At 36.0% G+C, this 23,781-nt stretch overlaps 1 protein-coding gene across 1 annotated transcript in view; it reads left to right on the top strand.

The window, feature by feature from the left end:
- TNKS (tankyrase) overlaps positions 1-23,781 on the top strand; it is a 155,141-nt gene that overhangs the window by 22,767 nt on the left and 108,593 nt on the right. The window contains exon 3 of the mRNA XM_043454621.1: positions 17,998-18,093. Coding sequence (XP_043310556.1) covers positions 17,998-18,093 — 96 coding nt within the window. The remainder of the gene's footprint in view (positions 1-17,997; positions 18,094-23,781) is intronic.

A 23,781-nucleotide genomic window follows, 5' to 3' on the forward strand; every position in this document is an offset into this window, starting at 1 on the left:
TGCCAGGCTCCTCCGTCCATGGGATTCTCCAGGCAAGAATACTGGCGTGGGTTGCTGTTCCCTTCTCCAGGGGATCTTCCCGACCCGGGGATTGAACCCACATTTCAGGCAGATTCTTTACCATCTGAACCACCAGGGGAGCCTACTTATAGCCTACTTCTATAATGATCTACTCCCCATCCCAGATCCTTAACCCTTAGCAACCAAGAACATGTTCATCTGTATAATTTGTCATTTTGAGAATGCTATAAGCAGAATCATACAATATGTAATTTTTTTGAGATTGGCTTTTTTTTCTTATTTGCCTTCCAGATCTCTTTTAAAATTGCTGATTATTATGCCATGGTTTTGATGTACTGTAGTTTAGCATTCACAACTGAAGAATGTTTTGGTGGTTTCCACTTCTTGGCTGTTACAAATAAAGCTCCTGTGAACATTTGTGTACAAATTTTTATGTAGAGATAAGAGTTTTCTTTTCTCTGAGATAAATGCTTTAGAGTGTGATTTCTGGGTAATACAGATACTCCTATATTTATATACAGATATAAAACATTTTATAGTCAGATATAAACTATGTTTAGGTAATCGACTGTTTGTTAAATCATTGTTATTCTTCATTAAGGATGGGTTGTTGAATGTTGGTCCTGAGCATGCATTGAGTTCTGGTTATGGACTGTCTATAATGAATGGACTGTCAAACATTTTTTTGTTGGTACTTGTAGATTAAACCCATGAGTTCTGTCATGAATTGAAGAGTTGAGATAGGGAGGGAAAAGAAAGAAAAAGGTGATGCTGGTAAATCTACCAAAAAATTGCTGTTGTTAGATGATATATAATTCACTGTTTTCCTTTGAAGGCAACTCAAAGTACTTAACCAAAGTTCTTCACTAATGTTTGTATCCTATGCATGAAATGGATGATTCAAATTTCCTACCATTTTACTAGTAAAGAAAGGAGAAAGCTGTTTCTTTGCCACAATCTCTAGAGCCGATATAAAGTTATTATAATAAAAAATGTTTTCTTGACTGAGAATGAAAAGTTCTCTCTGCTTAGTGGGATTTATTTAAGAGTGTATTTTAAGCCTAAAAAATTAATTTGATTCTTTAAATGTGCCAAACACTCATCTTTATTATTAGTTTAGTTTGTTAGATCATCAGATACTTAACAAATTTAAAGTGGCACTCTTTACCTTGCTTTAAAAAAAACTTAATCTATTTACTAAAGCTTAAATTAAGTCTTTATTATTATAACTCACTCCTAAAGTAATCTTGCTTTCATGATTTCCAGGAATGATGTCTATTTTCTGTGTCTTCTATCTAGAAAGATATATTTACTTTCCTTGTTCAGACTCTAGTTTAAATTATCTGTTCTACATACTCATGTTTCTCTTCAAATCATATACCCCTTTACTAAATTACCTGATCACTTCCACAGTCCTTTCATTAAAAAGTCCTGGAACTTGAGAGTGACGTGGGATTGGGAGCTGAGGACGGAAGAATGGGACCACTTCTGATGCATTTCTTGTCTTTTGTTAATTCAAATATAGTATATTGAAGATGAACAGCTTCCTGGGTTTATTAGCAAGTACAGTGATATTAACTGGCACACCTCATTTTCTGTCCATCTAGCTTTATGCTGTCTGATATTGTAGCCAATAAGTGAAACCTGGTTAAAATGTAAAAAATTTTAAATTTAATTCTTCAGTTGCACTAGCCACATTTCAAGTGCTTAAAAACCATTTCTGTCTATTGGTTACTGTATCAGTGTGTGAATATTGAAATCTCCATCATTGTACAAAGTTCTGTCAGATAGTGCTGTTAGAGTCTGTACCTGTGTACGTAGTCCTTTAATGAGATCATTCCACACGTGCCATTTTCTTATTTTTTCACTTTGTGTTATGACCGTATTTCATTATCAGTGAATTTTTTTTTTATCTAACCTCACTTTTAAAGGCTGTCAAGAATTATATAGAAATAACTACTTTTTAAATCATTCACCCCTATTAGGCCATTTAGAAGATTTCTTATTTTTCACTATTTTATAAATAGTACCATAGAGAATGTCATTTTCATTAATCACATATATAAATCCTAATTACTTTTAGGAAACTACTGGAAAGCTAAAGCTTCTTAATAAGAATCAAAGAGATATAGTTGCTGGAGAACTTGATTAGGGCTCTGGATTTAGCTTGTCACTTTATTTATCCATATGTCATCTATAAATGAGCTAGGTTAACAAAAGTCATTTCCCACACCTTTCTTAACTCCTTGCAAAAATTCATTGAAAATTCAGTGAAGTCTTGAGGATTTGATTCATTTGCCTTTGTTTCCTTATTCTGTCTCTTGCCTCTTCCTGCCAGAGTACCTCCCTTTGGCATTTTTAACATCCATTTTCCATATAAAAACTGAATTGGGATCTTTTAAACAAGTCTCAATGTAGCATTTTTGTAAAAGTAAAAAATTGGCAAAATTCCATACTTGTATGCTTCAAAAGGAGAAGAGCCAAAAATGATGGTAATTTTTCCCTTCTGAAATAATCCCTGCTGACACTGAGCACCATTATGTTGATGACTTGCCCACTGATTTCAGCTGCATTCAAGAAGGTTAGTGGTTTTGCATTTACCTGATAAAATTTGGGACTACTTTAGTAGGCATTCTGGTTAATAATGTTAAATATATATATTTATATAGAGAGTTTATTTGTTCATTGTATGTTATTAGTTTCCAGAATGAATGCCTTCATTCTCATTTAAGAAATACATCGAAGATTCTTAAATTAGAGGGGAAAAGGTCAATAACAGAACAAAAGAATGACCTAAAAAGACTTCATACGTTTTTTAAAGTGAGATAATGCTTTACTTAGTGCTCAAGACTGTCTGTTAAGGAAATTAATTATATACTTGCATTTACTTTTAGATTAAACATGGTCATTCAGATAATCTATGGAGTTCATTGAAATGCATGGCTTAAGCTTGGGGTTGTATGAAAGTGGTATTTGAGACAAATGGCTCATGTAACCATTTGGCTCTCTCTACATGATCACCATATTATCTGAAATGTGTGTAATAGTTGTAGTTGTGATATTATTTAAGAAATTGTATCCTTGCTTTGTACAGTTCCCTGGTAACAGATTTCAGAGGCCCAAATTGGAGATAAAGATTTGTGGAGTCCTTCTCACTTCTCTTTCTCACTGACGAAACTAGATGTTAAGTATAATAATTGCAGTCTCAGGGCTTTAAAAAATTGTTTACTTGTTCAGTTATTTAAATCTGCTAATTCTGTTTTTTTTAAATGGAGTGGGTGTTAGACTTTTCATCTGTAAACAGAATCTGGGATTAAGAATGTCACTTTATTGTGAGTTGCTTGATAGTCTGTCCTCAGGTATGACAGTCCAAATAAGACATTAAGAAATGCCACAGTGTGTCCAAATATTTTTATTTTATGTCAAGCCTGAAATTTTCTATATTTGCTGTGGTTATAAATAATCATGGTTAGAGATAGGGAGTGTATATTTTATTTTGCCTTTGGGGGCACCATTTTGAGTGTTGATCTTTTAAAAGAATTTACTTGAATGTAAGGATGAAGGGAACAAGAGCAAGAAGTATTCTCGTGGGTCTTCTGAAGTGAAACCCTGGTGTCTTGGTGTTCTTGCAGAGTTGTGGTTGCATGTTGATGGGATTAGGACAAGGGCATTGGTCATTGGAGGAAGGTATTTAGGACAATTGCATAGATGCCCCCATTAGAAGTCAAATGAAAGAAAGCTTGAGTTACAGTTCTGGTGTGATCTTGTCTTGTACTTGTGTAGAATGATATGGCAGAAATTAAATGCTTGGCTTTAGAATTAAGTATGAATTCTCTTTTACCACAAACAGCTTAATTGCATTGAGCCTCAATTTCTCATTTATAAGGCGGGCATCAGACCTGCTGCCCTGGTTGTTATGGGAAGTTAACTGAAGTAATAAAGCAGGTGAAGCCTCAGCAAGTGCTTGTTCCCTTCGGCTCTCTTTCTCCCTTGGGTGGCGGCATAAGATGTCCTCAGAGATCATTTTTGTATTCTGACCCTCGGTAAAACTTTAATGAGAGATACGTGGCCCTTTGTTGACGTCACTGAACTCATTTATGTCTTTTGTTTCAGATTCATTGTAACTGTGTGAACTTGAATTATGATTTGATGAAACTTGAAATTTTTTTTTTTTTTTCAGTTCTTTTTTCTTTTTTTTTTTTTAATTTTTTTATTGGTTGGAGGCTAATTACTTCACAGAAATTTTTTTAAAATTGCAATTTTGGTCTTTTAACTTAGCAGAGACATTGCAGATAGGATAATAGAAAATTATTGTAACTTAAACCTTTCCCCGCAAATATTTCAGTAGCAGTTGTATGATGTTCTAGTGATTTGGTGTGACTGAATAAAAAGTCTATGAAAGCTTGACAGTTGTAAAGAAGTGTGAACAATGATAATTTTTTAAAGGCAAATTAATTATGAGGAAGTAGTTCTTCATGCTATTAGAGGGCATCATAATTGACTGTTTCTGAAAATTGCAACCCCCTCGGAATGAGAGAAGGGAAAGAGCAAAGGAAAAACTCGGATAAAATAAAAAGGCATTCCTTTCCTCCTGAATGTGGGCTAAAGGAGCTAAGGTGGGAAAAGTGTGACTGAGTACTGTCGTTAAGAGTATCACTCATAGGATAATTTATTGAATCTAATACAAAATAAGTTGCATTAAAAAATTATTTCCCAAAGAATGAAAACTTAACAGTTATGTTCTTTTCCTCCTTCAGATTGAAAGTACAACAGTGTATTGAAGTTGCAGTCATTTGAATTCTTAGAGACATAGGAAAATAATAAAGTTGTGATATTATTGAAGAAACTGAAATTCAAAGCAGAATCAGAATATTACAACATCGGCTCAACCCTGTGTTCTTTGTGGAAAGATTTTAAAACATGTGACTTTAAACCTTGTGTCTAGTAGCACTAATACTGAATTGGTCTTAATATTTTATACTAATGAGGAATTTCCTTGGAAATACTAGTAAGTCCTTGAGTCCTTACTCGGCCCTTGACAGTTTAGGGATGCATTCAGAAAACCATGTATCTGAAACTTCTCTTAGAGACAGATTGGAAAGCAGCTCATGCATGTGGTTGCTGTCCCTAGAACGGTAAGGCTTCTGTCATCCTGTTATAAACTTGAGGGCTTCCCAGGTGGCGCAGCGGTAAAGAATCCACCTTCCAATGCAGGCGGGACACACAGGTTCAGTCCCTGGCGGTCTGCGGTTTAGGGGGTCTCAAAGATTTGGACACGACTGAGCACCCATGTTATAAACTTATTTGGTCAGACTGGAATGTCTGCTTTGTCCCTTAATTAATTTTTTATCTAGCTGAATCTAGTCAAGTATTAGAAAAAGTAATCTTCTAAGTACAGGCAAGCATAAAACAATACTTGGGCACAGATTCATTGTTCCTAGGGCTATTACCAGTTTGCCTTTATTTTAATCAACTTGTATTTTTTTTTTTTTTTAGCACCTTCTATGTTTGTGGTTCTGTTTTTGAAAGCAGATGAAAAACTGATTGAAGGGACAGGGTTTTTATTGAGTTCCTATTATGTGCTAAGAACCAAGCTAGGTTTACATATATATATATTGCTGTCATAATTGAGACTATATATAAGGTTTATAATTGAGACTATATATAGTCTTATATAAAGCTTATATATAGTCTCAATTATGGCAGCAATCCTTGGTGGAAGGTAGTGTTTTATGAAAGAGGAAATTGAAATTGACAGAGGTGAAGTTATTTGCCTCAGGCCGGACAGTTGCTAAGTAGAGAGCAGTCTTCTTAAACCCAAATTCGTCTGACTCCTAGACAGGACTTTCTTTTATACTTGATTCTCTAGGGTTTCCAGGTAGAAAGGCGATATGCTTTGTCATAATTACTCTTATATTTATTCTACTACCTGCTTTATCTTAAAATAAATTGTGGTTTGTGTAAGAAGATAAGACTAATTTCCCACATGTATTGGGGCCTGCCTTAACTTATTGCAAAAAGGATATAATTGAATTGGATATTAAAATCTGCTGTGTAGATGGCTAACAAACACATGAAAAGATGCTCAACATCACTCATTATCAGAGAAATGCAAATCAAAACCACAATGAGGTACCATTACACGCCAGTCAGGATGGCTGCTATCCAAAAGTCCACAAGCAATAAATTCTGGAGAGGGTGTGGAGAAAAGGGAACCCTCTTACACTGTTGGTGGGAATGCAAACTAGTACAGCCACTATGGAAAACAGTGTGGAGATTTCTTAAAAAACTGGAAATAGAACTGCCATATGACCCAGCAATCCTACTTCTGGGCATACACACTGAGGAAACCAGATCTGAAAGAGACACGTGCACCCCAGTGTTCATTGCAGCACTGTTTATAATAGCCAGGACATGGAAGCAACCTAGATGCCCATCAGCAGACGAATGGATAAGGAAGCTGTGGTACATATACACCATGGAATATTACTCAGCCGTTAAAAAGAATTCATTTGAATCAGTTCTAATGAGATGGATGAAACTGGAGCCCATTATACAGAGTGAAGTAAGCCAGAAAGATAAAGAACATTACAGCATACTAACACATATATATGGAATTTAGAAAGATGGTAACGATAACCCTATATGCAAAACAGAAAAAGAGACACAGATGTACAGAACAGACTTTTGAACTCTGTGGGAGAAGGTGAGGGTGGGGTGTTTCAAAAGAACAGCATGTATGTTATCTATGGTGAAACAGATCACCAGCTCAGATGGGATGCATGAGACAAGTGCTCGGGCCTGGTGCACTGGGAAGACCCAGAGGAATCGGGTGGAGAGGGAGGTGGGAGGGGGGATCGGGATGGGGAATACGTGTAAATCTATGGCTGATTCATATCAATGTATGACAAAACCCGCTGGGAAATAAATAAATAAATAAATAAATAAAGTGGGGTAAAATATACAAAGAGACACAGAGATAGATGGGTTAAGGTACTATTAGAAGATTAAATAAGAAAATGCCCAGAGTTGCTTAGTCAGTGAATGAGCTAGGATTTCAGTCCAGGACAGTATCAATCATCCTTGAAACCATTATACTCTGTTATGTCTATTATTAAAAGATTATACATATGGAAAAAAAAAAATCTGCTGTATACACATACAGAATAATATTTACCTCAGTTACTCCAGATGAAACGGGCTTCTTCAAAAATTCTTAGTTTTTTCTATTTATAGGAGGACTGGGTTATAGGAGCAAAATTTAATTGGATGATTCTTTTATTAAAACATTTCATGCCAGAATTTTATTCTAAAGAACTACTCTCTTATGTAAATTTGGTAACATTTTATTTTCTTGAATTAGTTTCCTAATGTCTTTAAAAAATTCTTATATGCACATATGGACTATATGTTAGTCACTGTTCTAAGAGTGCCTCAAATATTTGTTTTGTCCTCCTAATAACTCCATGAGTAGATACTGTTACTATCTCCTGATTTACAGATGAGGAAATGGAAGCGCAGAGAGGTGACGTTGCTTCCGGGGGTCCTAGAACTGGGAGATGGTGGACCTGGGATTCCAACCCATTCAGTCTGCTTCCAGAGGACCACTCTGAACTGTGGTGATTTGCCACTAGTAAGTGAAGCAGCCTTAGGAGAGAATTTGATTTTTTGAACTTAATTTTACCTCAGTGAACTATCTGCCTTTATGTGGCTCATTAAATAGAAACCTATTTTTAATCCATTTAGTCCTATGTACCTCACCAGAAAAAATTAGAATGCACTTTTTTCTAAGTTCAAAGACACATAAGGGCAGATAGTTCATTGAGGTAAAATTAGGTAATATATCACAAATATGTGGACAGAAGGCAAAGACAAAAGGTGGTATGGTTAAAAATCTGGACTTTTATATAATAGAAAATTACTTCTTGACAGTTTTACTCAAGACTTATTCTCCAGTCTCAGCATTATCACAGTTTCTAAGTTAATGTATTTATTTTATATTGGTCTTGTTAATGCTACTGCCATATTTAATGTTATTCAGTTGATAAGAACTACCTGATTTTTATTTCTCCATTGGTTACAAATTAATTACGCAAACAGCAACTTTAAGAGAAGTATTGTTTTGGTGAATATATTTACACAGTGTGCATAAAGATCTTTTTTGTCTGACGAGAAGTATCTCTCTCATTTCCCTCTCGTTATAAACATAATATATATTTGTGATAACTGGGGCTTCCCAGGTGGTACTAGTGGTAAAGAACCTTCCTGCCAGTGCAGGAGATGTAAGAGACACAGGTTCGATCCCTGGGTCAAGAAGATCCCCTGGAAAAGGGAATAGCAACCTACTCCAGTGTTCTTGCCTGGAGAATCCCACGGGCATAGGAGCCTGGCAGGCTACCGTCCATAGCGTCACGAAGAGTTGGACACGACTGAAGTGACTTAGGACTGTGTGGCATTTGTAATAAACATTAAAATACTGCAGAAATATGTAAAATAGAGACATATTTTTGTAAGCCTACTCATTTACCATGTATTCTATATAATACTTTAAAATTAAGATCTCTTATTGCTGTAGATGCCCATTGAGATCTGCCCAAGTATTCTAGAACTAATAATGCCTCTTTCTCCATCATCATTGTTTTTATTGCCTCTTCCTCTTCTCTGGAAAGACTTTTGAAGTCCAGAACAGGATTTTGAGGCAAGCTGGAGCAAATTCTCTCTAATGAGAATTTGGAATAAGATTCAGATAGCATATGTATTGTCTGTATCTGAGGGTGATGGCAACAGAGCCAAGAGACAGGGATTGGCAGCAACAGGATGAATTTGGGGACATGTTTCTGCCTTTGCTTTTGATGAGATACCTCTCTTCTTTAATAAATTTTCATGTTGTTTAAGCCAGTTAAAGTAGTTTTTCTCCCTTGTAATAAATAAACCTCTCTATTAATATGAAGTCAGTACCCAAAAAATATTTTCATAGGTCACAGCATCTTAAAATTAGAAGAATCCTTAGAAATCACTTTTATATTTACCATTTGCTACTGTTTACTATTACTTTTAAAAAGTTATTTATGAGTTACTATTTTACTAATTTACTATTTGTTTCTTTCTTATTAAGTTATTAAACCACAAAAATCTTCCTTCAAATGAAATCTAATGCAGTAACCCAATATGTAAAAGCGTGGAGAGGAGAGAAGCCTAGACCTTCATGTAGTCCACCTCACACAAGTGCATGTGTATAAGGGGATTGGCTGTGGGCCCGGAAGACCCTCAGGAGCAGTGGTTTCAGCCAGGAATAGTTTTGCCCATTGAGGAGATGTTTAGCAATGTCTAGAGATGGTTTTGGTTGTCAGAATGGGGGAATGCTGTTGACATCTAGTGGGTAGAGATCAGGGGTGCTGTTAAACGTCTTACAGTGCCAAGGGCTACACCCTATTGTTCATGTTGCTTGACAGTCCAGGGCCAAAGCCAGGGCCTGACTGATTTGATCAGAAAAGATGCCACAAGCCACTTCTAGATTTTGATGGTTTGTTACATACATAGATTGTGAAAAGAAAAATAATCGAAGTGTGCCAGCTCCTTGTGGTCCTTGTACCATGCGCTGCCAAAGATGACGCTGAGAGAAAAGGGCCGGATGACGGCAGAGGCACTGTGGGGTGCTCCACTGCTGAAGAGCCAGCAGAAGGGGCGAGGAAGAGCCCCTACCCTACCTCATCAGTTGCTTCAGTTTACAGTTGAAATGGTAGATTCACATATCCAAGGTGTTCAAAACAGATTAAACATTTTCCAATAGTCGAATCATGCTTCAGTTTTAATATTTAATTGAAATTAAATATAATCAATAATTCAGATCATCAGTCTCACTAGCCACAATTCAAAGACTCAATACTTGAATTTGGTGAGTGGCTACTGTACTGGACGGTGTAACTCTAGGACCCTGGAAAATTACTAATCATCTTAATTTATGGCTAACCAGACCAAACTAAGACCACGCAACCATGACTTCAAAACTTTTCTCCAGCTTGCTTGGTTCTCTGTACATTATACTAGAATATGCTCAGTTGCTCAGTGATGTCTGATTTTTTGTGACCCCATGGGCTGTAATCTGCCAGGTTCCTCTGTCCATGGAGTTGTCCAGGCAAGAATACTGGAGTGAGTTGTCATTTCCTACTACAGTATACTAGAATACCTGCTCTTAAATCTCATTTTAGAAAAGCTTTATTAGTAAGGTCAATTTAAGCCAGGCATTATATTTGAGGTTCTCAGAGGTTTCTCCAAAGGATATTAATTAAGATGAAAGAAGCTTATTTCACCCAGTGAATGTCACTACTCGTTCAGTGAAAAGACAGCCATTGAGCATCACACACACACAAAAATCAAGATGAGTCTCGCTTATGTTGAAACTAACTGATTAGCATGAGTGTGTTGACAGGGAATTGAATTGATCACTCTGAGTCCCAAATTTAATTTGGTATTTAGAACCAGTATTTATCACCAATGAATGTTAAAATTTGAAGAATTTAAATGTTTAGTTTTTTTGGAGGTAAAAACTCTGTTGGGAAAAAGATGGATCAAAATGAAAATCTGCCAAATGAAAATAAATATTTATATCAAAGAAAGAGTTTTCTTGGATTTGGCTAATCAGACCTTACATATCTTGGTTCCAGAATAGTTTTGTAGAAAAACTTTGAATGTATTTAAAGCTATTAACATTTATTTTAAAATAATTTACCTACATTAAATTTATGCTAAGAATAGAAATAGTGTTTTTACAGTTGCAGAAATATAATTTTTTGCTAATATATGTAGAAACAGATTTATAATTAAATCATTGCTTAACATTTGCTATACAGTATAACGTATACTGTAGTTGGGTTTCCCAGGTGGTGCAGTGGTAAAGGATCTGCTTGCTAACACAGGAAACACAAGGGACACAGGTTCGATCCCTGGGTTGGGAAGATCCCTTGGAGAAGGGAATGGCAACCCATTCCAGTATTCTTGTCTGGAGAAGATTATGGACAGATGAGCCTGGTGGGCTCCAGTCCATGGGGTCTCAAGAGTCGGACACAGCTGAGCCACTGAGCATATGCTATAGTTAGGGTAGTTTTGCAAATTGTTGATATTTACCTCTGGTGTGTTGTACTATTACTCTGTTAACGTATTGACTTGTCTTGAATTATCACCTGTTTTTTATAGTAGTTATTCCTCATTTATATGTGTAATATTTTTTTCTGTATCATTGACTTTATCCTGTTTGAGTTTCTTGAACCTGTAAATTGCTGTCTTTTTTTTTTTTTTTTGTCTTATTAATTATGGGAAACTCTTAGGCATTATTTCTTCAAACGTGTATGTGTTTCTTTTTCTTTTAAGACTGATCACAACTTATTAGACATTCTCACTCCATTTTTGGTCCATGATTATTTCTCTTTGTAGCATTCTTAGAAGTATCTATTGACATATTTTTGAGGTCAGCAAATTTCTCTTCAGGTGTTTCTAATCTGTGGTGAGACCCCTCTTTGAGCTTTTAAAAAAATCAACTTTATTGAATTCTAACATAAAATTAGTTTGATATAATGAAATAAAATGCATCCATTTTAAGTATGTGTATTGATGAATTTTGACAAATGTATAGGCCCATGTAATCACTACTGTAATTTTATGAAACATTTTTATCACTCTAAGAAGTTCTCTTGTATTTATTTGCAGTCAGTTTTCTCTTCCCCCTCTGTCATCCCTAGAGAACAATTGATCTGTTTTCTGTCACAGTAGATTAGCTTTCTATTCTAGAAATAGGTTCTTTGCTGTATGGCTTCTTTTGCTGATCATGTTATAGAGATTTCATCCCTCCAGTATGTTGTTGTTGCTTAGTCCCTAAGTCATATCCAACTCTTTGTGACCCCATGGATTGTAGCACTCCAGGCTTCCCTGTTCTTCACCATCATGTCCAATGAGTCGGTGATGCCATTCAACGATCTCATCCCCTGTTGCCCTCTTCTCCTCCTGTCCTCATTCTTTCCCACCATTAGGGTCTTTTCCAATGAGTTGGCTTTTCCCCGTGTGGCCAAAGTTTTGGAGCTTCAGCATCAATCCTTCCAATGAATATTCAGGGTTGATTTCCTTTAGGATTGGCTGGTTTGATCTCCTTACTGTCCAGGGAACTCTAAAGAGTTCTCTAGCACCACAATTCAAAGGCATCAGTTCTTCGGCATCAGCCTTCTTTATGGTCCAACTCTCACATCTCTACATGACTACTGGAAAAACCATAGCTTTGACTTTACAGACCTTTGTTGGCAAAGTGTAAGTCAATAGTTTATTTCTTTTAATTGCTAAGTAGAGTTTTTTTGTATGGATATGCTAAAATTTGCTTATCCTTTCACCTGTTGATGAATATTGAGATGTTTTTCATTTTTTTGCTGTTCTAAATAAACATGCAGTATTCATGTGCAAATCTTCTGTATGGCCATATTTCTTTCCCTCTTGGATAAATATCTAAAAGTAGGATGTTAGCATGTAGCAGTCGTGTATATTTACCTTTGTAAGTGACTGCCAGATTGATTTGTGAGCAGTTAGGTGCCCCTTCATGTGCCCACCAGCAAGTGTAAGAGTCCCAGTTCAGTGTATTCTCACTGATACTTAGCACCATTGATAATATAAGATGGATTGCTGCCCATCTTCACATCTGCGTTTTTCTTTTGAATGATGATGTTGAGCATCTTTTCACATACTAGCAGTTTGTGTATCTTTTTGTCTTATGCGTTGAAGATTACAGCTAGTTAAAATTTGGTTCCATGGTATTTTGCTTTAAATTTTAAAATTTTTTATTTGCTGAAAAATCTAATAAACTTAATGCTTTGTATGATTTAATTTTAGAAACTCAGTCAGATGAGTATCTCTGTACTCTTAAGAGAGTAAGGTGATATTGAAATACTTGTAAAACATTTCAACATAAACATAGCTTCTTTTAAAATTAAATATCTGTTCATTGTGATGAATAGTTTTAGATCCTTAATGTAGCTCTAAAATTCACATAACAAGGAATTTACCATCGTTTAATAGGTGAATTTCTGCCATTAAAAGTGAAAACTATACAAATGGTTTTTCATAATTTACCTAAAAGCCTTGCTGCATTTTTAGCTTGGAAAATTCATATTGCTTCTATTTCTTCCATCTTCTTAAATCAGTTATTAATGCCTGTACTTAAATATAATTTACCATTATAGCATTTCATATTTTTTCTAGGAATTTGATGAGACTTTTTTGCATATATGTAAAAACATTTCTTTTTGTTTGGAAGAATTAAAATGGTGTGAATACTTAAAGTTTTGAGGAACTAAATGAGTCCATTTCTATCTTTGCTTCATTGGTCACCGGCTGAAGGCATGCTCTCTGAATCTGGTTTACTATAGTTGAACATTTGCCCCAGAAATAGGAAAATCACATGTCCTTTCAGCCATAGCTCTTTTGAGAACGTCATTTTGAATATTGGGATCTTACCTTAGTTTTAACTCCCTGTTATTATGTATGCTAGCTGCTATATTTTCTCCACTCTTCTAATTTCCAAAGGAGATAAATGAATTTGAGATGTACAGCCTAGTCATTTGGGATTTGAGGTTTGATAATGCCCTAATTGGTTAAAGATATTGTAAAGAGATTTTGAATGTCTCCAGTAGTCTCAGATTTACATACTGAATATCATTCAGATCTTAGTTTCCTGGTTTTCCTTCAAACCTTATTTTGTGTATTGATTGTGTATTTGGGGGACTTTCTTCAGACATATATGCTACTTTTGAAGAAGAATCTATTACAAAATGAATTTCTTATTGTATTATTTATCTGTAGTCATATTTTATTATTCCTTTTGGTAGCAAAGAACTTTGAAAGCAAATTTTGAAGCCTTTAGCATTGAGAGTCCTACTTGTCACCACTTCAAGTACAGACTGACATTCTTGAAAGGCATGGTTGTTATCTTTGCCGTATGTATGTGCTCTTCTTCTGGTATTAGAAAATAGTGCCACACAAATCTTCATGGAGAATAATGTGAAACAGAAATTTGACTTGAGCAACTGCTCGAGAAGTTGACTTTTTTGTATGTACCCTACAACTTTCATTGATCTATAGTCTCAACTTTTAGTTTTGTTTTTGTTAGATAGTGTTAGGATAAATAAATCTTCCTTTTTTCTTTGACTTAAAGCAAGAGAGGAAAAAGGTCTATTTGAGGCAATTCTTTTTTAAGATTTTAGATATTAATGCTTAGACTGTAAATCTAAAAACATCATCAGGGATTTGATGCCATTCTGAACAAAGGAAGTGTTAGTCCCTCGTTAGTGTCCAGCTCTTTGCAGCTCCGTGGACTGGAATCCTCCTGGCTCCTCTGTCCGTGGAATTCTCCAGGCAGGAACACTGGAGTGGGTAGCTCCTCCCTTCTCCTGGGAATCTTCCCTAACCTCGGGGTCGAACCTGAGTCTTCTGCATTGCAGGTGCATTCTGTACTGTCTGAGCCACCAGGGAAGCCTAAGACCATTCTGGATACCTGGAAATCATCTCTCTAGGGCTTCCCCGGTGGCTCAGACGGTAAAGAGTCCCATCTGCAACGTGGGAGACGTGGGTTCGATCCCTGGGTTGGGAAGAGCCCCTGGACGAGGGCATGGCAACCCACTCCAGTATTCCTGCCTGGGGATCCCATGGGCAGAGGAGCCATGGTGGGGTCGCATGGGGTCACAAAAAGTTGGACACAACTGAGTGACTAAGGACCGCACAATCCAGCTCCTTCACTCTGTAGACCTGGTAATTGTCTAAGTTGTGCTCCTCAAGCTGTGGTTAGGGACCAGTTTTTTTCCTTCTGCAATGAATGGCAGGCCAATAATTTTTTAAACTACAATAAAGACAAAGTACTGGAAAAAGTAATTTTTACATGACATACACAGTTTTAAATGCTTCTTACTTTTTGTGATTATCTCAATGTCGATTACAGAGAATTCTGGGACTAGAACAGTCCATAGACCGCACTTGGTCTGTCCCTGCCCACACTTTATCTGTTACTGCCCAACGTCAAGGTTGGCAAACATGACTATGGGCCATGATCATCCTTTGTATTTGATATGTTCTTTAAGCTAAGACACCAGGGGCTTCCCTGGTGGCTTAGAGGGTAAAGCGTCTGCCTGCCATGAGGGAGACCCAGGTTCGATCCCTGGGTCAGAAAGATCCCCTGGAGAAGGAAATGGCAACCCACTCCAGTACTCTTACCTGGAAAATCCCATGGACGGAGGAGACTGGTCAGCTATAGTCCATGGGGTCACAAAGAGTCGGACACAACTGAGCTACGACACGTTTAAGCTAAGAATTGTTTTTATATTTTAAGTGATTTCTTAAAATTCACCATAATAGTAAATTTCCTTATACATGAAAATTATATAAAATTCAAATTTTAATGAAGTTTTATTGGAATAGAGCCACACACATCCTATAAGTATTGTCTGTGACTGCTCTTCCTGTATAATGATGGAGTTGAGGCAAGGCCGAGTAGTTGGGACAGAGACCATATGATCTATAAAGCATAATATATTTTCTTTCTGGGCCTTTACAGAAAAAGTTAAAATCTGAAGGTTTGGCTCTAGGACAAAGCATAGAATTAGTAGTTAGTGCTAGAGTTGAGAGTACAAATAAAATCTAAAATGTGCTTTAAATATTATTATTAGCTGATACGTATTATCAGTCTCTGTGCTTAGTACTTTTGCTGCCGTTTTCTATTCTCATTTAATCTCCTCAGTGCTGTCCTTTTCTAAAAACTTAGGTAAGTTTAGATCTTTTCTGTCCAGTTATAGATACCTTTATTGTTCCTAAAGCTCTTAACTCTGCTCAGTATTGTGAGTTTTTTACCCATATCTGGTCAATTTAAATGGTTTGATATTTGAATTTTGTTATCAGCATGTGGCTTGGAAAATCCAGCTTCTTCCCTGTTGCTACATAACTCTGCAGTGATATTTCTGTGTGTTCAAGTCCAGTGAATGAAATGCATATGCCTCAAAAATGTTAAGAAAACAGATATTTCTAGTGAAAAGATTAATGCTTTAAAAGTGAGCTAAAACAAAACAAAACTGCAGCTAAACTGTAAGGACAGATTTCTGTTGCAGATAGCAAAGATATAACAGCTAAGGTTGAGGCTTTAGGTGACTTTTGGAGGATCAATAGGCTTTCAGTGTTTTGCCTCTGCCACTCATTAAAACTGCAGAGTCAAAGCTCCCATCATACTGTCGTCAAGGCTTGTTAAACTAACATATTTCTTTACTTCTTGTTTAAAAAAGTTTCTTAAGTTCTCAAAGTATGCAATAAAAAAAAAAACTGAGCTTTTCATGGTAGCTGTTATTTCTTTGTTTTCCTACCCTTTGCATGTGATCACTCAACAACTAAAGATAGACCAATAACTGTCATCTTTACATTTGATACATGAGCCTACTTCATGATATAGACCCATTACAAGCCAAATCTTCATGTTGGGATTTCTTGGAATAAAAAATTACATAATTGCAGTGAAAGCTTATTCATTATATGATGAAAGAATAATTGAAGTTTGATATTATGATGTTTGATATTATGGTACTTGCTATTTTTTGCTACTTAGCTCTTGTCACTTTATAAACATATGGAAATGAATTATGTTCATTGCTTACAATCAAGAATGAAATATTATAGACAGTCTTGACAAAATCTCACTGCATCTTTTCAAGCTATGGCTAGTTGTTATTACTCCAGATCTCAAAGTACCCAAAGTTTAGTGCAAGAGATGCTGGTGTACGTTGTCCTAGCAGCTGCCTCCCAAATCTAGATAAGGCTGTTCCTTTGTACCTTACAGTAAAGCCATTGACTAAGTGGCTTGTGCATTAAAGCGAATGGAAAAGCCTTATAAACAGCAGGATTTATTAGTTAGTAATACATGAGGATTGCATTCCCAGTATTCCAAAAGACTGTATGTACTTTAGCATGAGACTGTTAATGAATGAAAATCTGGGACACACAACAGTCATTATATAATGTCTTTAACTATTTATCTGAATTGAATATTTCTACTTTGTTTTCAATTTATCCTATAAAATGTTGGTAAATGGTAGTAACTCCTATTCTCTCCAGGAGTACACAAAATCTTGTGTTAAATTTGAACTGTTAGAATAACTTGTGATTGACCATCCCTATACACACACATACCAGATGTATTTGAAATCTTTTGAATTAATAAACTGATTCTTTCTTTTGGAAGCCTACACTTCTCAAAATTCTCTGTAGCTACTTTTTACCCATAATAGCATGTGTAACATTCATTCCTCAGCATATATTATAGTGATCGAATTTCTGATTCTAGAAATTTTTGACGGCCAGAATTATTGTGGAAGGCAGTTGTTTTCTGCAGCTTGGCTGCAGGGAACCTGAGTTGCATGCATTGCTGTGTCTGGTAAACTTCCTGGAAGCCAGCCAGTGTGTTCTGGTGAGTTTCCACGTATGTAAGCAGTGAGCACTAAAAGGCTTACCCAGTATTACAGCCGTTCTGAGGCAAGGAAGCTGTGGGAAGTTCAGCCGTGAAGCAGCAGCAGCAACAAGCAGCCACAGTGTAGGAAAGACAGGGCAGCTCACTGCGAGCGGATTTCCCAGTGCGAGGCAGCGAGCACACAGCTCCCCATCCTGCTGCCCGAAGGAGGCAAACCCAAACTGTCTGTGGCAAGATTTCTCTAGTTTCATGTTTATGATGTTCAGTCACGTGATAATACTGTACCACAAGTTGCCAACTTCGCTGTACTCTAGAGAGGAGCCTTTGCTGCAGTGCTTTTTTTCCTCCTTTCTTGCTTTTTCTTCCTTTGCTTTTTTTTCTTGAAAGAGAAAAAAAAAATTGTGCAATGTATGTTTATGCCTACACCATGCCGAGGCGACACTTACCAGTAAATAATCTTTGTATCCCCGAGGTAAGATACTGTTTCTGCTTTCCCTGCACAGTGCTGCTGCAGCACGGAGCTGATCCAAACATTCGGAACACCGATGGGAAGTCAGCCCTGGACCTGGCAGATCCTTCAGCCAAAGCCGTCCTTACAGGTAAGGAGACAGAGCTGCCCAATTATCCTATCTGCTAGCTATTAGATCTATCAGCTTGCTTGTATAAAACCTTTATGCTCTGAATTTTATTTTTTTTTCCTAATCATAAAAACTCAAGAAGTATATATGCCATTACCTCTACTTTATTATTTGTTATATTAACTGTTAACTTTAATTGCTATACTGTCATAGCAGAAACAATAGGATTGCTTATTCTGCTTAGAATTTCTGAGAATTACAGCATGAAATGAGAACATAATTATTCATATTTTAGACTTTCTTTTTTTTATGGTTTAGATCCTCATTTCCTGTACTTCATCGTCTCAGTTTATTCTTGTGGAGACCTTCACTATGGAGCAAGCAAGGGCATTTGTGTTACTTTATAAAAGTAGTTTTGATCAGAAAAACAACCTGCTGCCCCATTGCTGAGGTCAATAGTTAAATAAAATATGGTGCTGCTCCTCCCTTGCCACTCTATTTATATTTTTTTATCATTATCTTCTCCCCATGATATCTAAGTAAGTACTTTTTAACTGAGGCCATGCGTTGCCTTTTTACTTCAGATAATAAAAATTTGGGCTTAAGTATTGGTTTTATTAAGGCAGATGTCAAGAACAGCAAAGAAGAAATGCTGGAATAGAGAGGCTCTCAATAACAACATAGGAAATAATGCTATGAGTGATGTGATATTGAGCAACCATTTTCATTGATCTTCATTTGCAAAATGCTGTGTTGGGTCTATTTTTGTTTTTATTCTTAGCGTCTGAGTTCTGCTGCCTTTGCCTTTTACTTAACTGACCTTTGTAATTTGGAGCCTCTTAGTCACTGCATTGCTAACAGTATTGTTTTAGGTTGCATGAAAGTAAATGACTTTTAGCTTCCTTTTAAATTTGTCCAAGCTTGAGAAAAATAAATCTTGTATTCACTTTTAAATTTAGAGTCCATTTTTAACAAAGTCCCTGACATGAATGAAAAATATCTATATACAGAAAGATTTAAAAATATGTGGACTTTTGCTTAATTACTCTGCATAGAAAGACAACTTCCCTCAGGGTTAAAATTAATATAATCTGTGCTAAATCTGAGTTATCTGATTTATCTAAATTAATAAAAGGTCAGGTGATTTGGTTGCTAAATCAAGATAACATACACTAGAGGGATGAACCTATTTTAAACCAGAGTAGATAAGAAAAAATTTAAAGGTAATTATGAAGTTTTAAATAATGAAATGAAAGTCTCTAGCCTCAGGTCTGCTATTTAGGTTCCACAGCCTTTCAGTTTTTCCATTTAACAAAGCCCTGGGCAACAGTTGCAGCCTTGAAGTGGTCTCCGACCAAAGGAGAAATGGCACTGACAGCAAGCGAGGGGTGTTATAAAAGCTGGCCAAGGCGGTCTCCGCCTGTGTCCTCCCCCTGACCTTTCCTTCTCGTCAGCCCTCAGCACCTGCCTTGTCCGTGTGTCAGATCGTTCATTTGTTCATTTACTGCAGCGCTGCTTAGATCCACTTTCACTTTTTTTAAAAGACAAAGTTTGGATATGTTATTAACAACAAGAAGCTATCTTCTAATTAGAAATGAATTTCATGGGAGATTATATTGCCTGTTGTTAGTTTGGGAAAGAAATTTGGCAGAATAACTCATAGACCCCAAAGATTTCCTGGAGGGCCAATACCATGTCTGTTAAACTTCACTTGAAAAGCATCTAGCCTGTATTTTGCTTAGTAGGAAAGTATTAAATTCTTCTTGGTCATAATACTGAGCTCATTAATTGTTTTTTTCAAGAATATGCTCTCTTGGAAATGATATACAACTTTTCAGGTATGATTTATAAGAAAAACATTCTAGTGGAAAATGTTTGTGGAAAATATACGCTAATGATATTTACACATTTGTGTTATATAATGCAATGAAATATATTCTAAAATGTGTTTCTGCCCATGCAGGTTCTCTTCTAAGCAGTTCTTTCTGATGGAATTATGGTGGAAGTAATATTTCCAATGTTAAATTTAAAAGATTGAGCACTGATAAAAAGAGAATCTTTTGAAAGGAAAGCCTTAATTTAGAGTTATTAGAGATTATTCTGGATGATGTGTCATTATTTTTATGCCAGATATAGTTGTAGTACCATTACTTACCTTGAGGGTGAAATTTCTGTTCTTAATTTTTTTCCTCTTTGGGAATTTAATTGCCAAAGATGACTTTTCAGTATTTTTTATTTTACTGTTTTTGTGCATTAGCTAAAATTGAGTATAGGTATATGTATAATTTTTAAAAGAAATTATCAAAGTGAAAATCTCTTTTACTGAATATTTTAAATATATAAATGACTAATACCCTCTTCTGTATAAAGAATGCATGGGTTTTTGCAGAGCTGTATAAAACAACATATTTCTGGTTTTATAGCTAAGGGACCCCAGCATATAGCCATCTGCTTTGGCTAGTCATTTAGGCATTTTTAAGAGAATAATTAATTGGAAAGACTCATTAAACTCTTTGTTGAAGTATTATGTTAAGTGACTGATATGCTTAGAAGAGATCTTGAGGGGTTTTTGTTTTTTGTTTATAAGTCTGAAGTTCTGGGCAGTCAACTGAAGGACTTGGAGATGATTTTGTTTTTTTGTTGTTGTTGTTTTTTAGGAAACAAGGATAGGAAAAGTTTAAACAAGCCTGTGTAAATTTCATTGAGGGGCAGTTTCAGTGTGTTAAGATGATGAATTTTTAAAAACTTACTTATTTTGACCTTTGTTCCTAGGTATATAAATATATTCATTTAGAAATTGGGGGAAATAGGAAAATTACAAAAAAGAAAAAAATTGCTCATTATTCTGCCACCTAGAGAGAACATTTTGGTATATTTTATTTATAACCTTTTTTTCTTAGCACGCACACCCCACATTCTTCTTTCTTTTTAATGAAATCAGCCTTATACATTATATATTGCTTAATAATCTTTTTTAAAAATTGAGTTATATGAATATTCCCAGAAGGTGCTAAGTATTCTTCCACAACATGAATTTATAAAGAACTTAATGGTATCCTTCTATGGATACATTTTAGTGTTTTGAGCTAATCCTCTAGTGTTTACCATTTAGGTAGGTTGTTTTCATCCTATATTCTTTCTTATGAATTTAGAGTTATTTTATCAGTTCCATTGGCATTATCTTCTTTACTATATTCAGTTTTAGCATCCACACACGTCTCTATTTCTGAATGAAATAGAGAATTTGGTGAATGAGAGACTTCCTTTTTAAAGGACTGTGCTGTATGTGGTATTATTTTGAGAGAGCTACATGTAAATTGAAGGTGGGTGATAAAGGGAGTATTCATTGAAGAGGATAAAGATGTAGGAGCACTGGTTAATGATGTAAAGGGGATTCTGTGGGGCAGAATGGAAAGTTGGGTCGTAACAAGAAGTGACAGCAGATTGAGGCTGAGAGTTTGGGAAAGGCTAGATGGCCAAAGGAGAGTTATGGCTGGCAGAACCAAGGATGACAGGGATGTAGCAGTGAGTTTAGGTGATCACAGGGTTGACAAGGTAATTTGTCCCAGAAGTTTCCTAGTAGATTTAGGGGTAGGGGAATAAGGAAGAGGGATATATTGCACCAGGGTGTCTCAAGAATAAACTTTAATCTGGATTTGTTGCATTTCTGAGGCGATTCTAATCTATGATTGATGGGCTTGCTTTTGACTCCCTTTTTAGAAGAAATCAACTGGCTCAGTCTAAAGGCAACATTGAGGGGTCTTAATGTTTAGCTTGCTGAGCCTGGTGTGCTAAATCAACAAAGTTTATCTGGAATCCTATCTCTTTTTTGTGTTCTTGTTACTCTACTCCACTGCTTCCTCCTGCTTTTCAGATAAAATGAAAACCTTCAGCATGAACAGTGAATACTTAAAATGATCTGAACCCTGTAGGTTTGATTGCTAGGTTTTAGTTAAGCAAAAATTTAGGATTCCTTTCTTTTTCTCACATTTCAAAACCAACCTATCAGTAGTTCAGGTCTACCATACTTTCAAATCCTCAAGCCAACCATTTCTTACCAGCTTCCCTGCCCTAGCCTTAGTACATGCTTTTCATCATCTTTCTTTCCTGACAGCAGTAGCTTCGTAATGGGTCTCTCTGCATCCACTATAGCTGGAGTGAGTTTTCTAAAGGATCAATCAGTGCTGTGATTAGAAACTTCATTAATGTATTCTCATTACCACTGAATAAAATCTAGACTCTAACCATAGCCTTCCATGGTCTGACCCCTGCCTTGCACATCTCTGATCTTGTCTTCTTCTGTGTTCTCCCTTGAGCTCTCTGCTTCAGCTGCAGTGGGATGCTTGCTGTTGCTCAAGCGATGAAGCCCATTTTGTTGTCTGGACCAACACAAGCTCTTTACTAAAACTGGAACAACTGGCCCAGAGCTTCACATGGGTCATCGGTCAGATCTCCACTAAGATGTTTACTGCTCAGAGAAGGCTTCTTGTCCTCAATCCTGTTAGCTTACTTTAGTTCCCTTATGGATTTATTACTGTATTTTCTTTACAGTGTCTGAAATTGCGTTAGTTTGTTGTCATTATTTTTTTGCCCCAATAGAATGAAAGCTTCACAAGAATTCGGGCTTTTGTCTGTCTTGCTGACTCCATTGTGCCCAGGACTTGGATGAGTATGTGAAACTATTGAATAAACAAGTATATCTAGGGTCTGATTATTAAATTTTCTGCTTCTTAAAAATTATTTTGAGTTGCTAATAGTCATGTACACCTCTTAAAACATAATGCATTAAAGTTTTTCCTGTTTTTTTAATCAGTATATACCTGATGGATAAGATATTTACTGAGCCTTTTATCAATAGAATTCTTGGATAGCTCCTTTGATTGAGAATATTTCAGTTCTGGAAAGATCAAACTTCCTGCAGCTGTCACATCAGAATTCCAGATGTCAAGGCACAGCCTCATTTTTACTCTTCCTTGGTCGTTGTTCTGTTAATTGACTGTTTTGCACATCACCTGTACTATGGTGTAGCCTATCGCCTTTCATGTGTAGTACATTTTTACTATGTCTCCCACGATTGAAGACAAGATTTACCTGATTAATATTGCCTGCAAGATTTATCATTGTATTATTATAAAAAGTTAATTATTTGGATAATAATTAATAAAAATAATAAAGTAATAATAAATTATTTGGATAATAAATTGATTTATCCAACATTATAATTGTTCTTCTTAAGTCTTTGCTCTCTAGGCAGTAGGCTTGAACTCAACATTCATTTGAAATATTAAGACAACAATATTTAGAATCCATAAGGAAAGATCTAATAATCAAAATGTTTGAGCTATATTTAGAATCTATAAGGAAAGATCTAATAATCAAAATGTTTGAGCTATTCATAGTTAAGAAGCAACTCAAGTAATGTAAGTGTGTAAGCCTTATATGAGTTATAGGCCGTTAGACAGAAATATGAATTTCCCAGGTGGCTCAATAGTAAAGAATCTGCCTGCCAATGTGGGAGACGTAGGAGATCCAGGTTCAATCCTTGGGTCTCGAAGATCCTTTGGAGAAGGAGATGGCAACCCACTCTAGTATTCTTGCTTGGAAACTCTATGGACAGAGGAGCCTAGCAGGCTACAGTCCATGGGGTTGCAAGAGTCAGACACAACTTGGTGACTAAACAACACAACAACAGACATAAATACATGGAGT

The sequence above is a fragment of the Cervus canadensis genome, chromosome 31 (assembly GCF_019320065.1).
Source record: "Cervus canadensis isolate Bull #8, Minnesota chromosome 31, ASM1932006v1, whole genome shotgun sequence".
NCBI lineage: Eukaryota > Metazoa > Chordata > Mammalia > Artiodactyla > Cervidae > Cervus > Cervus canadensis.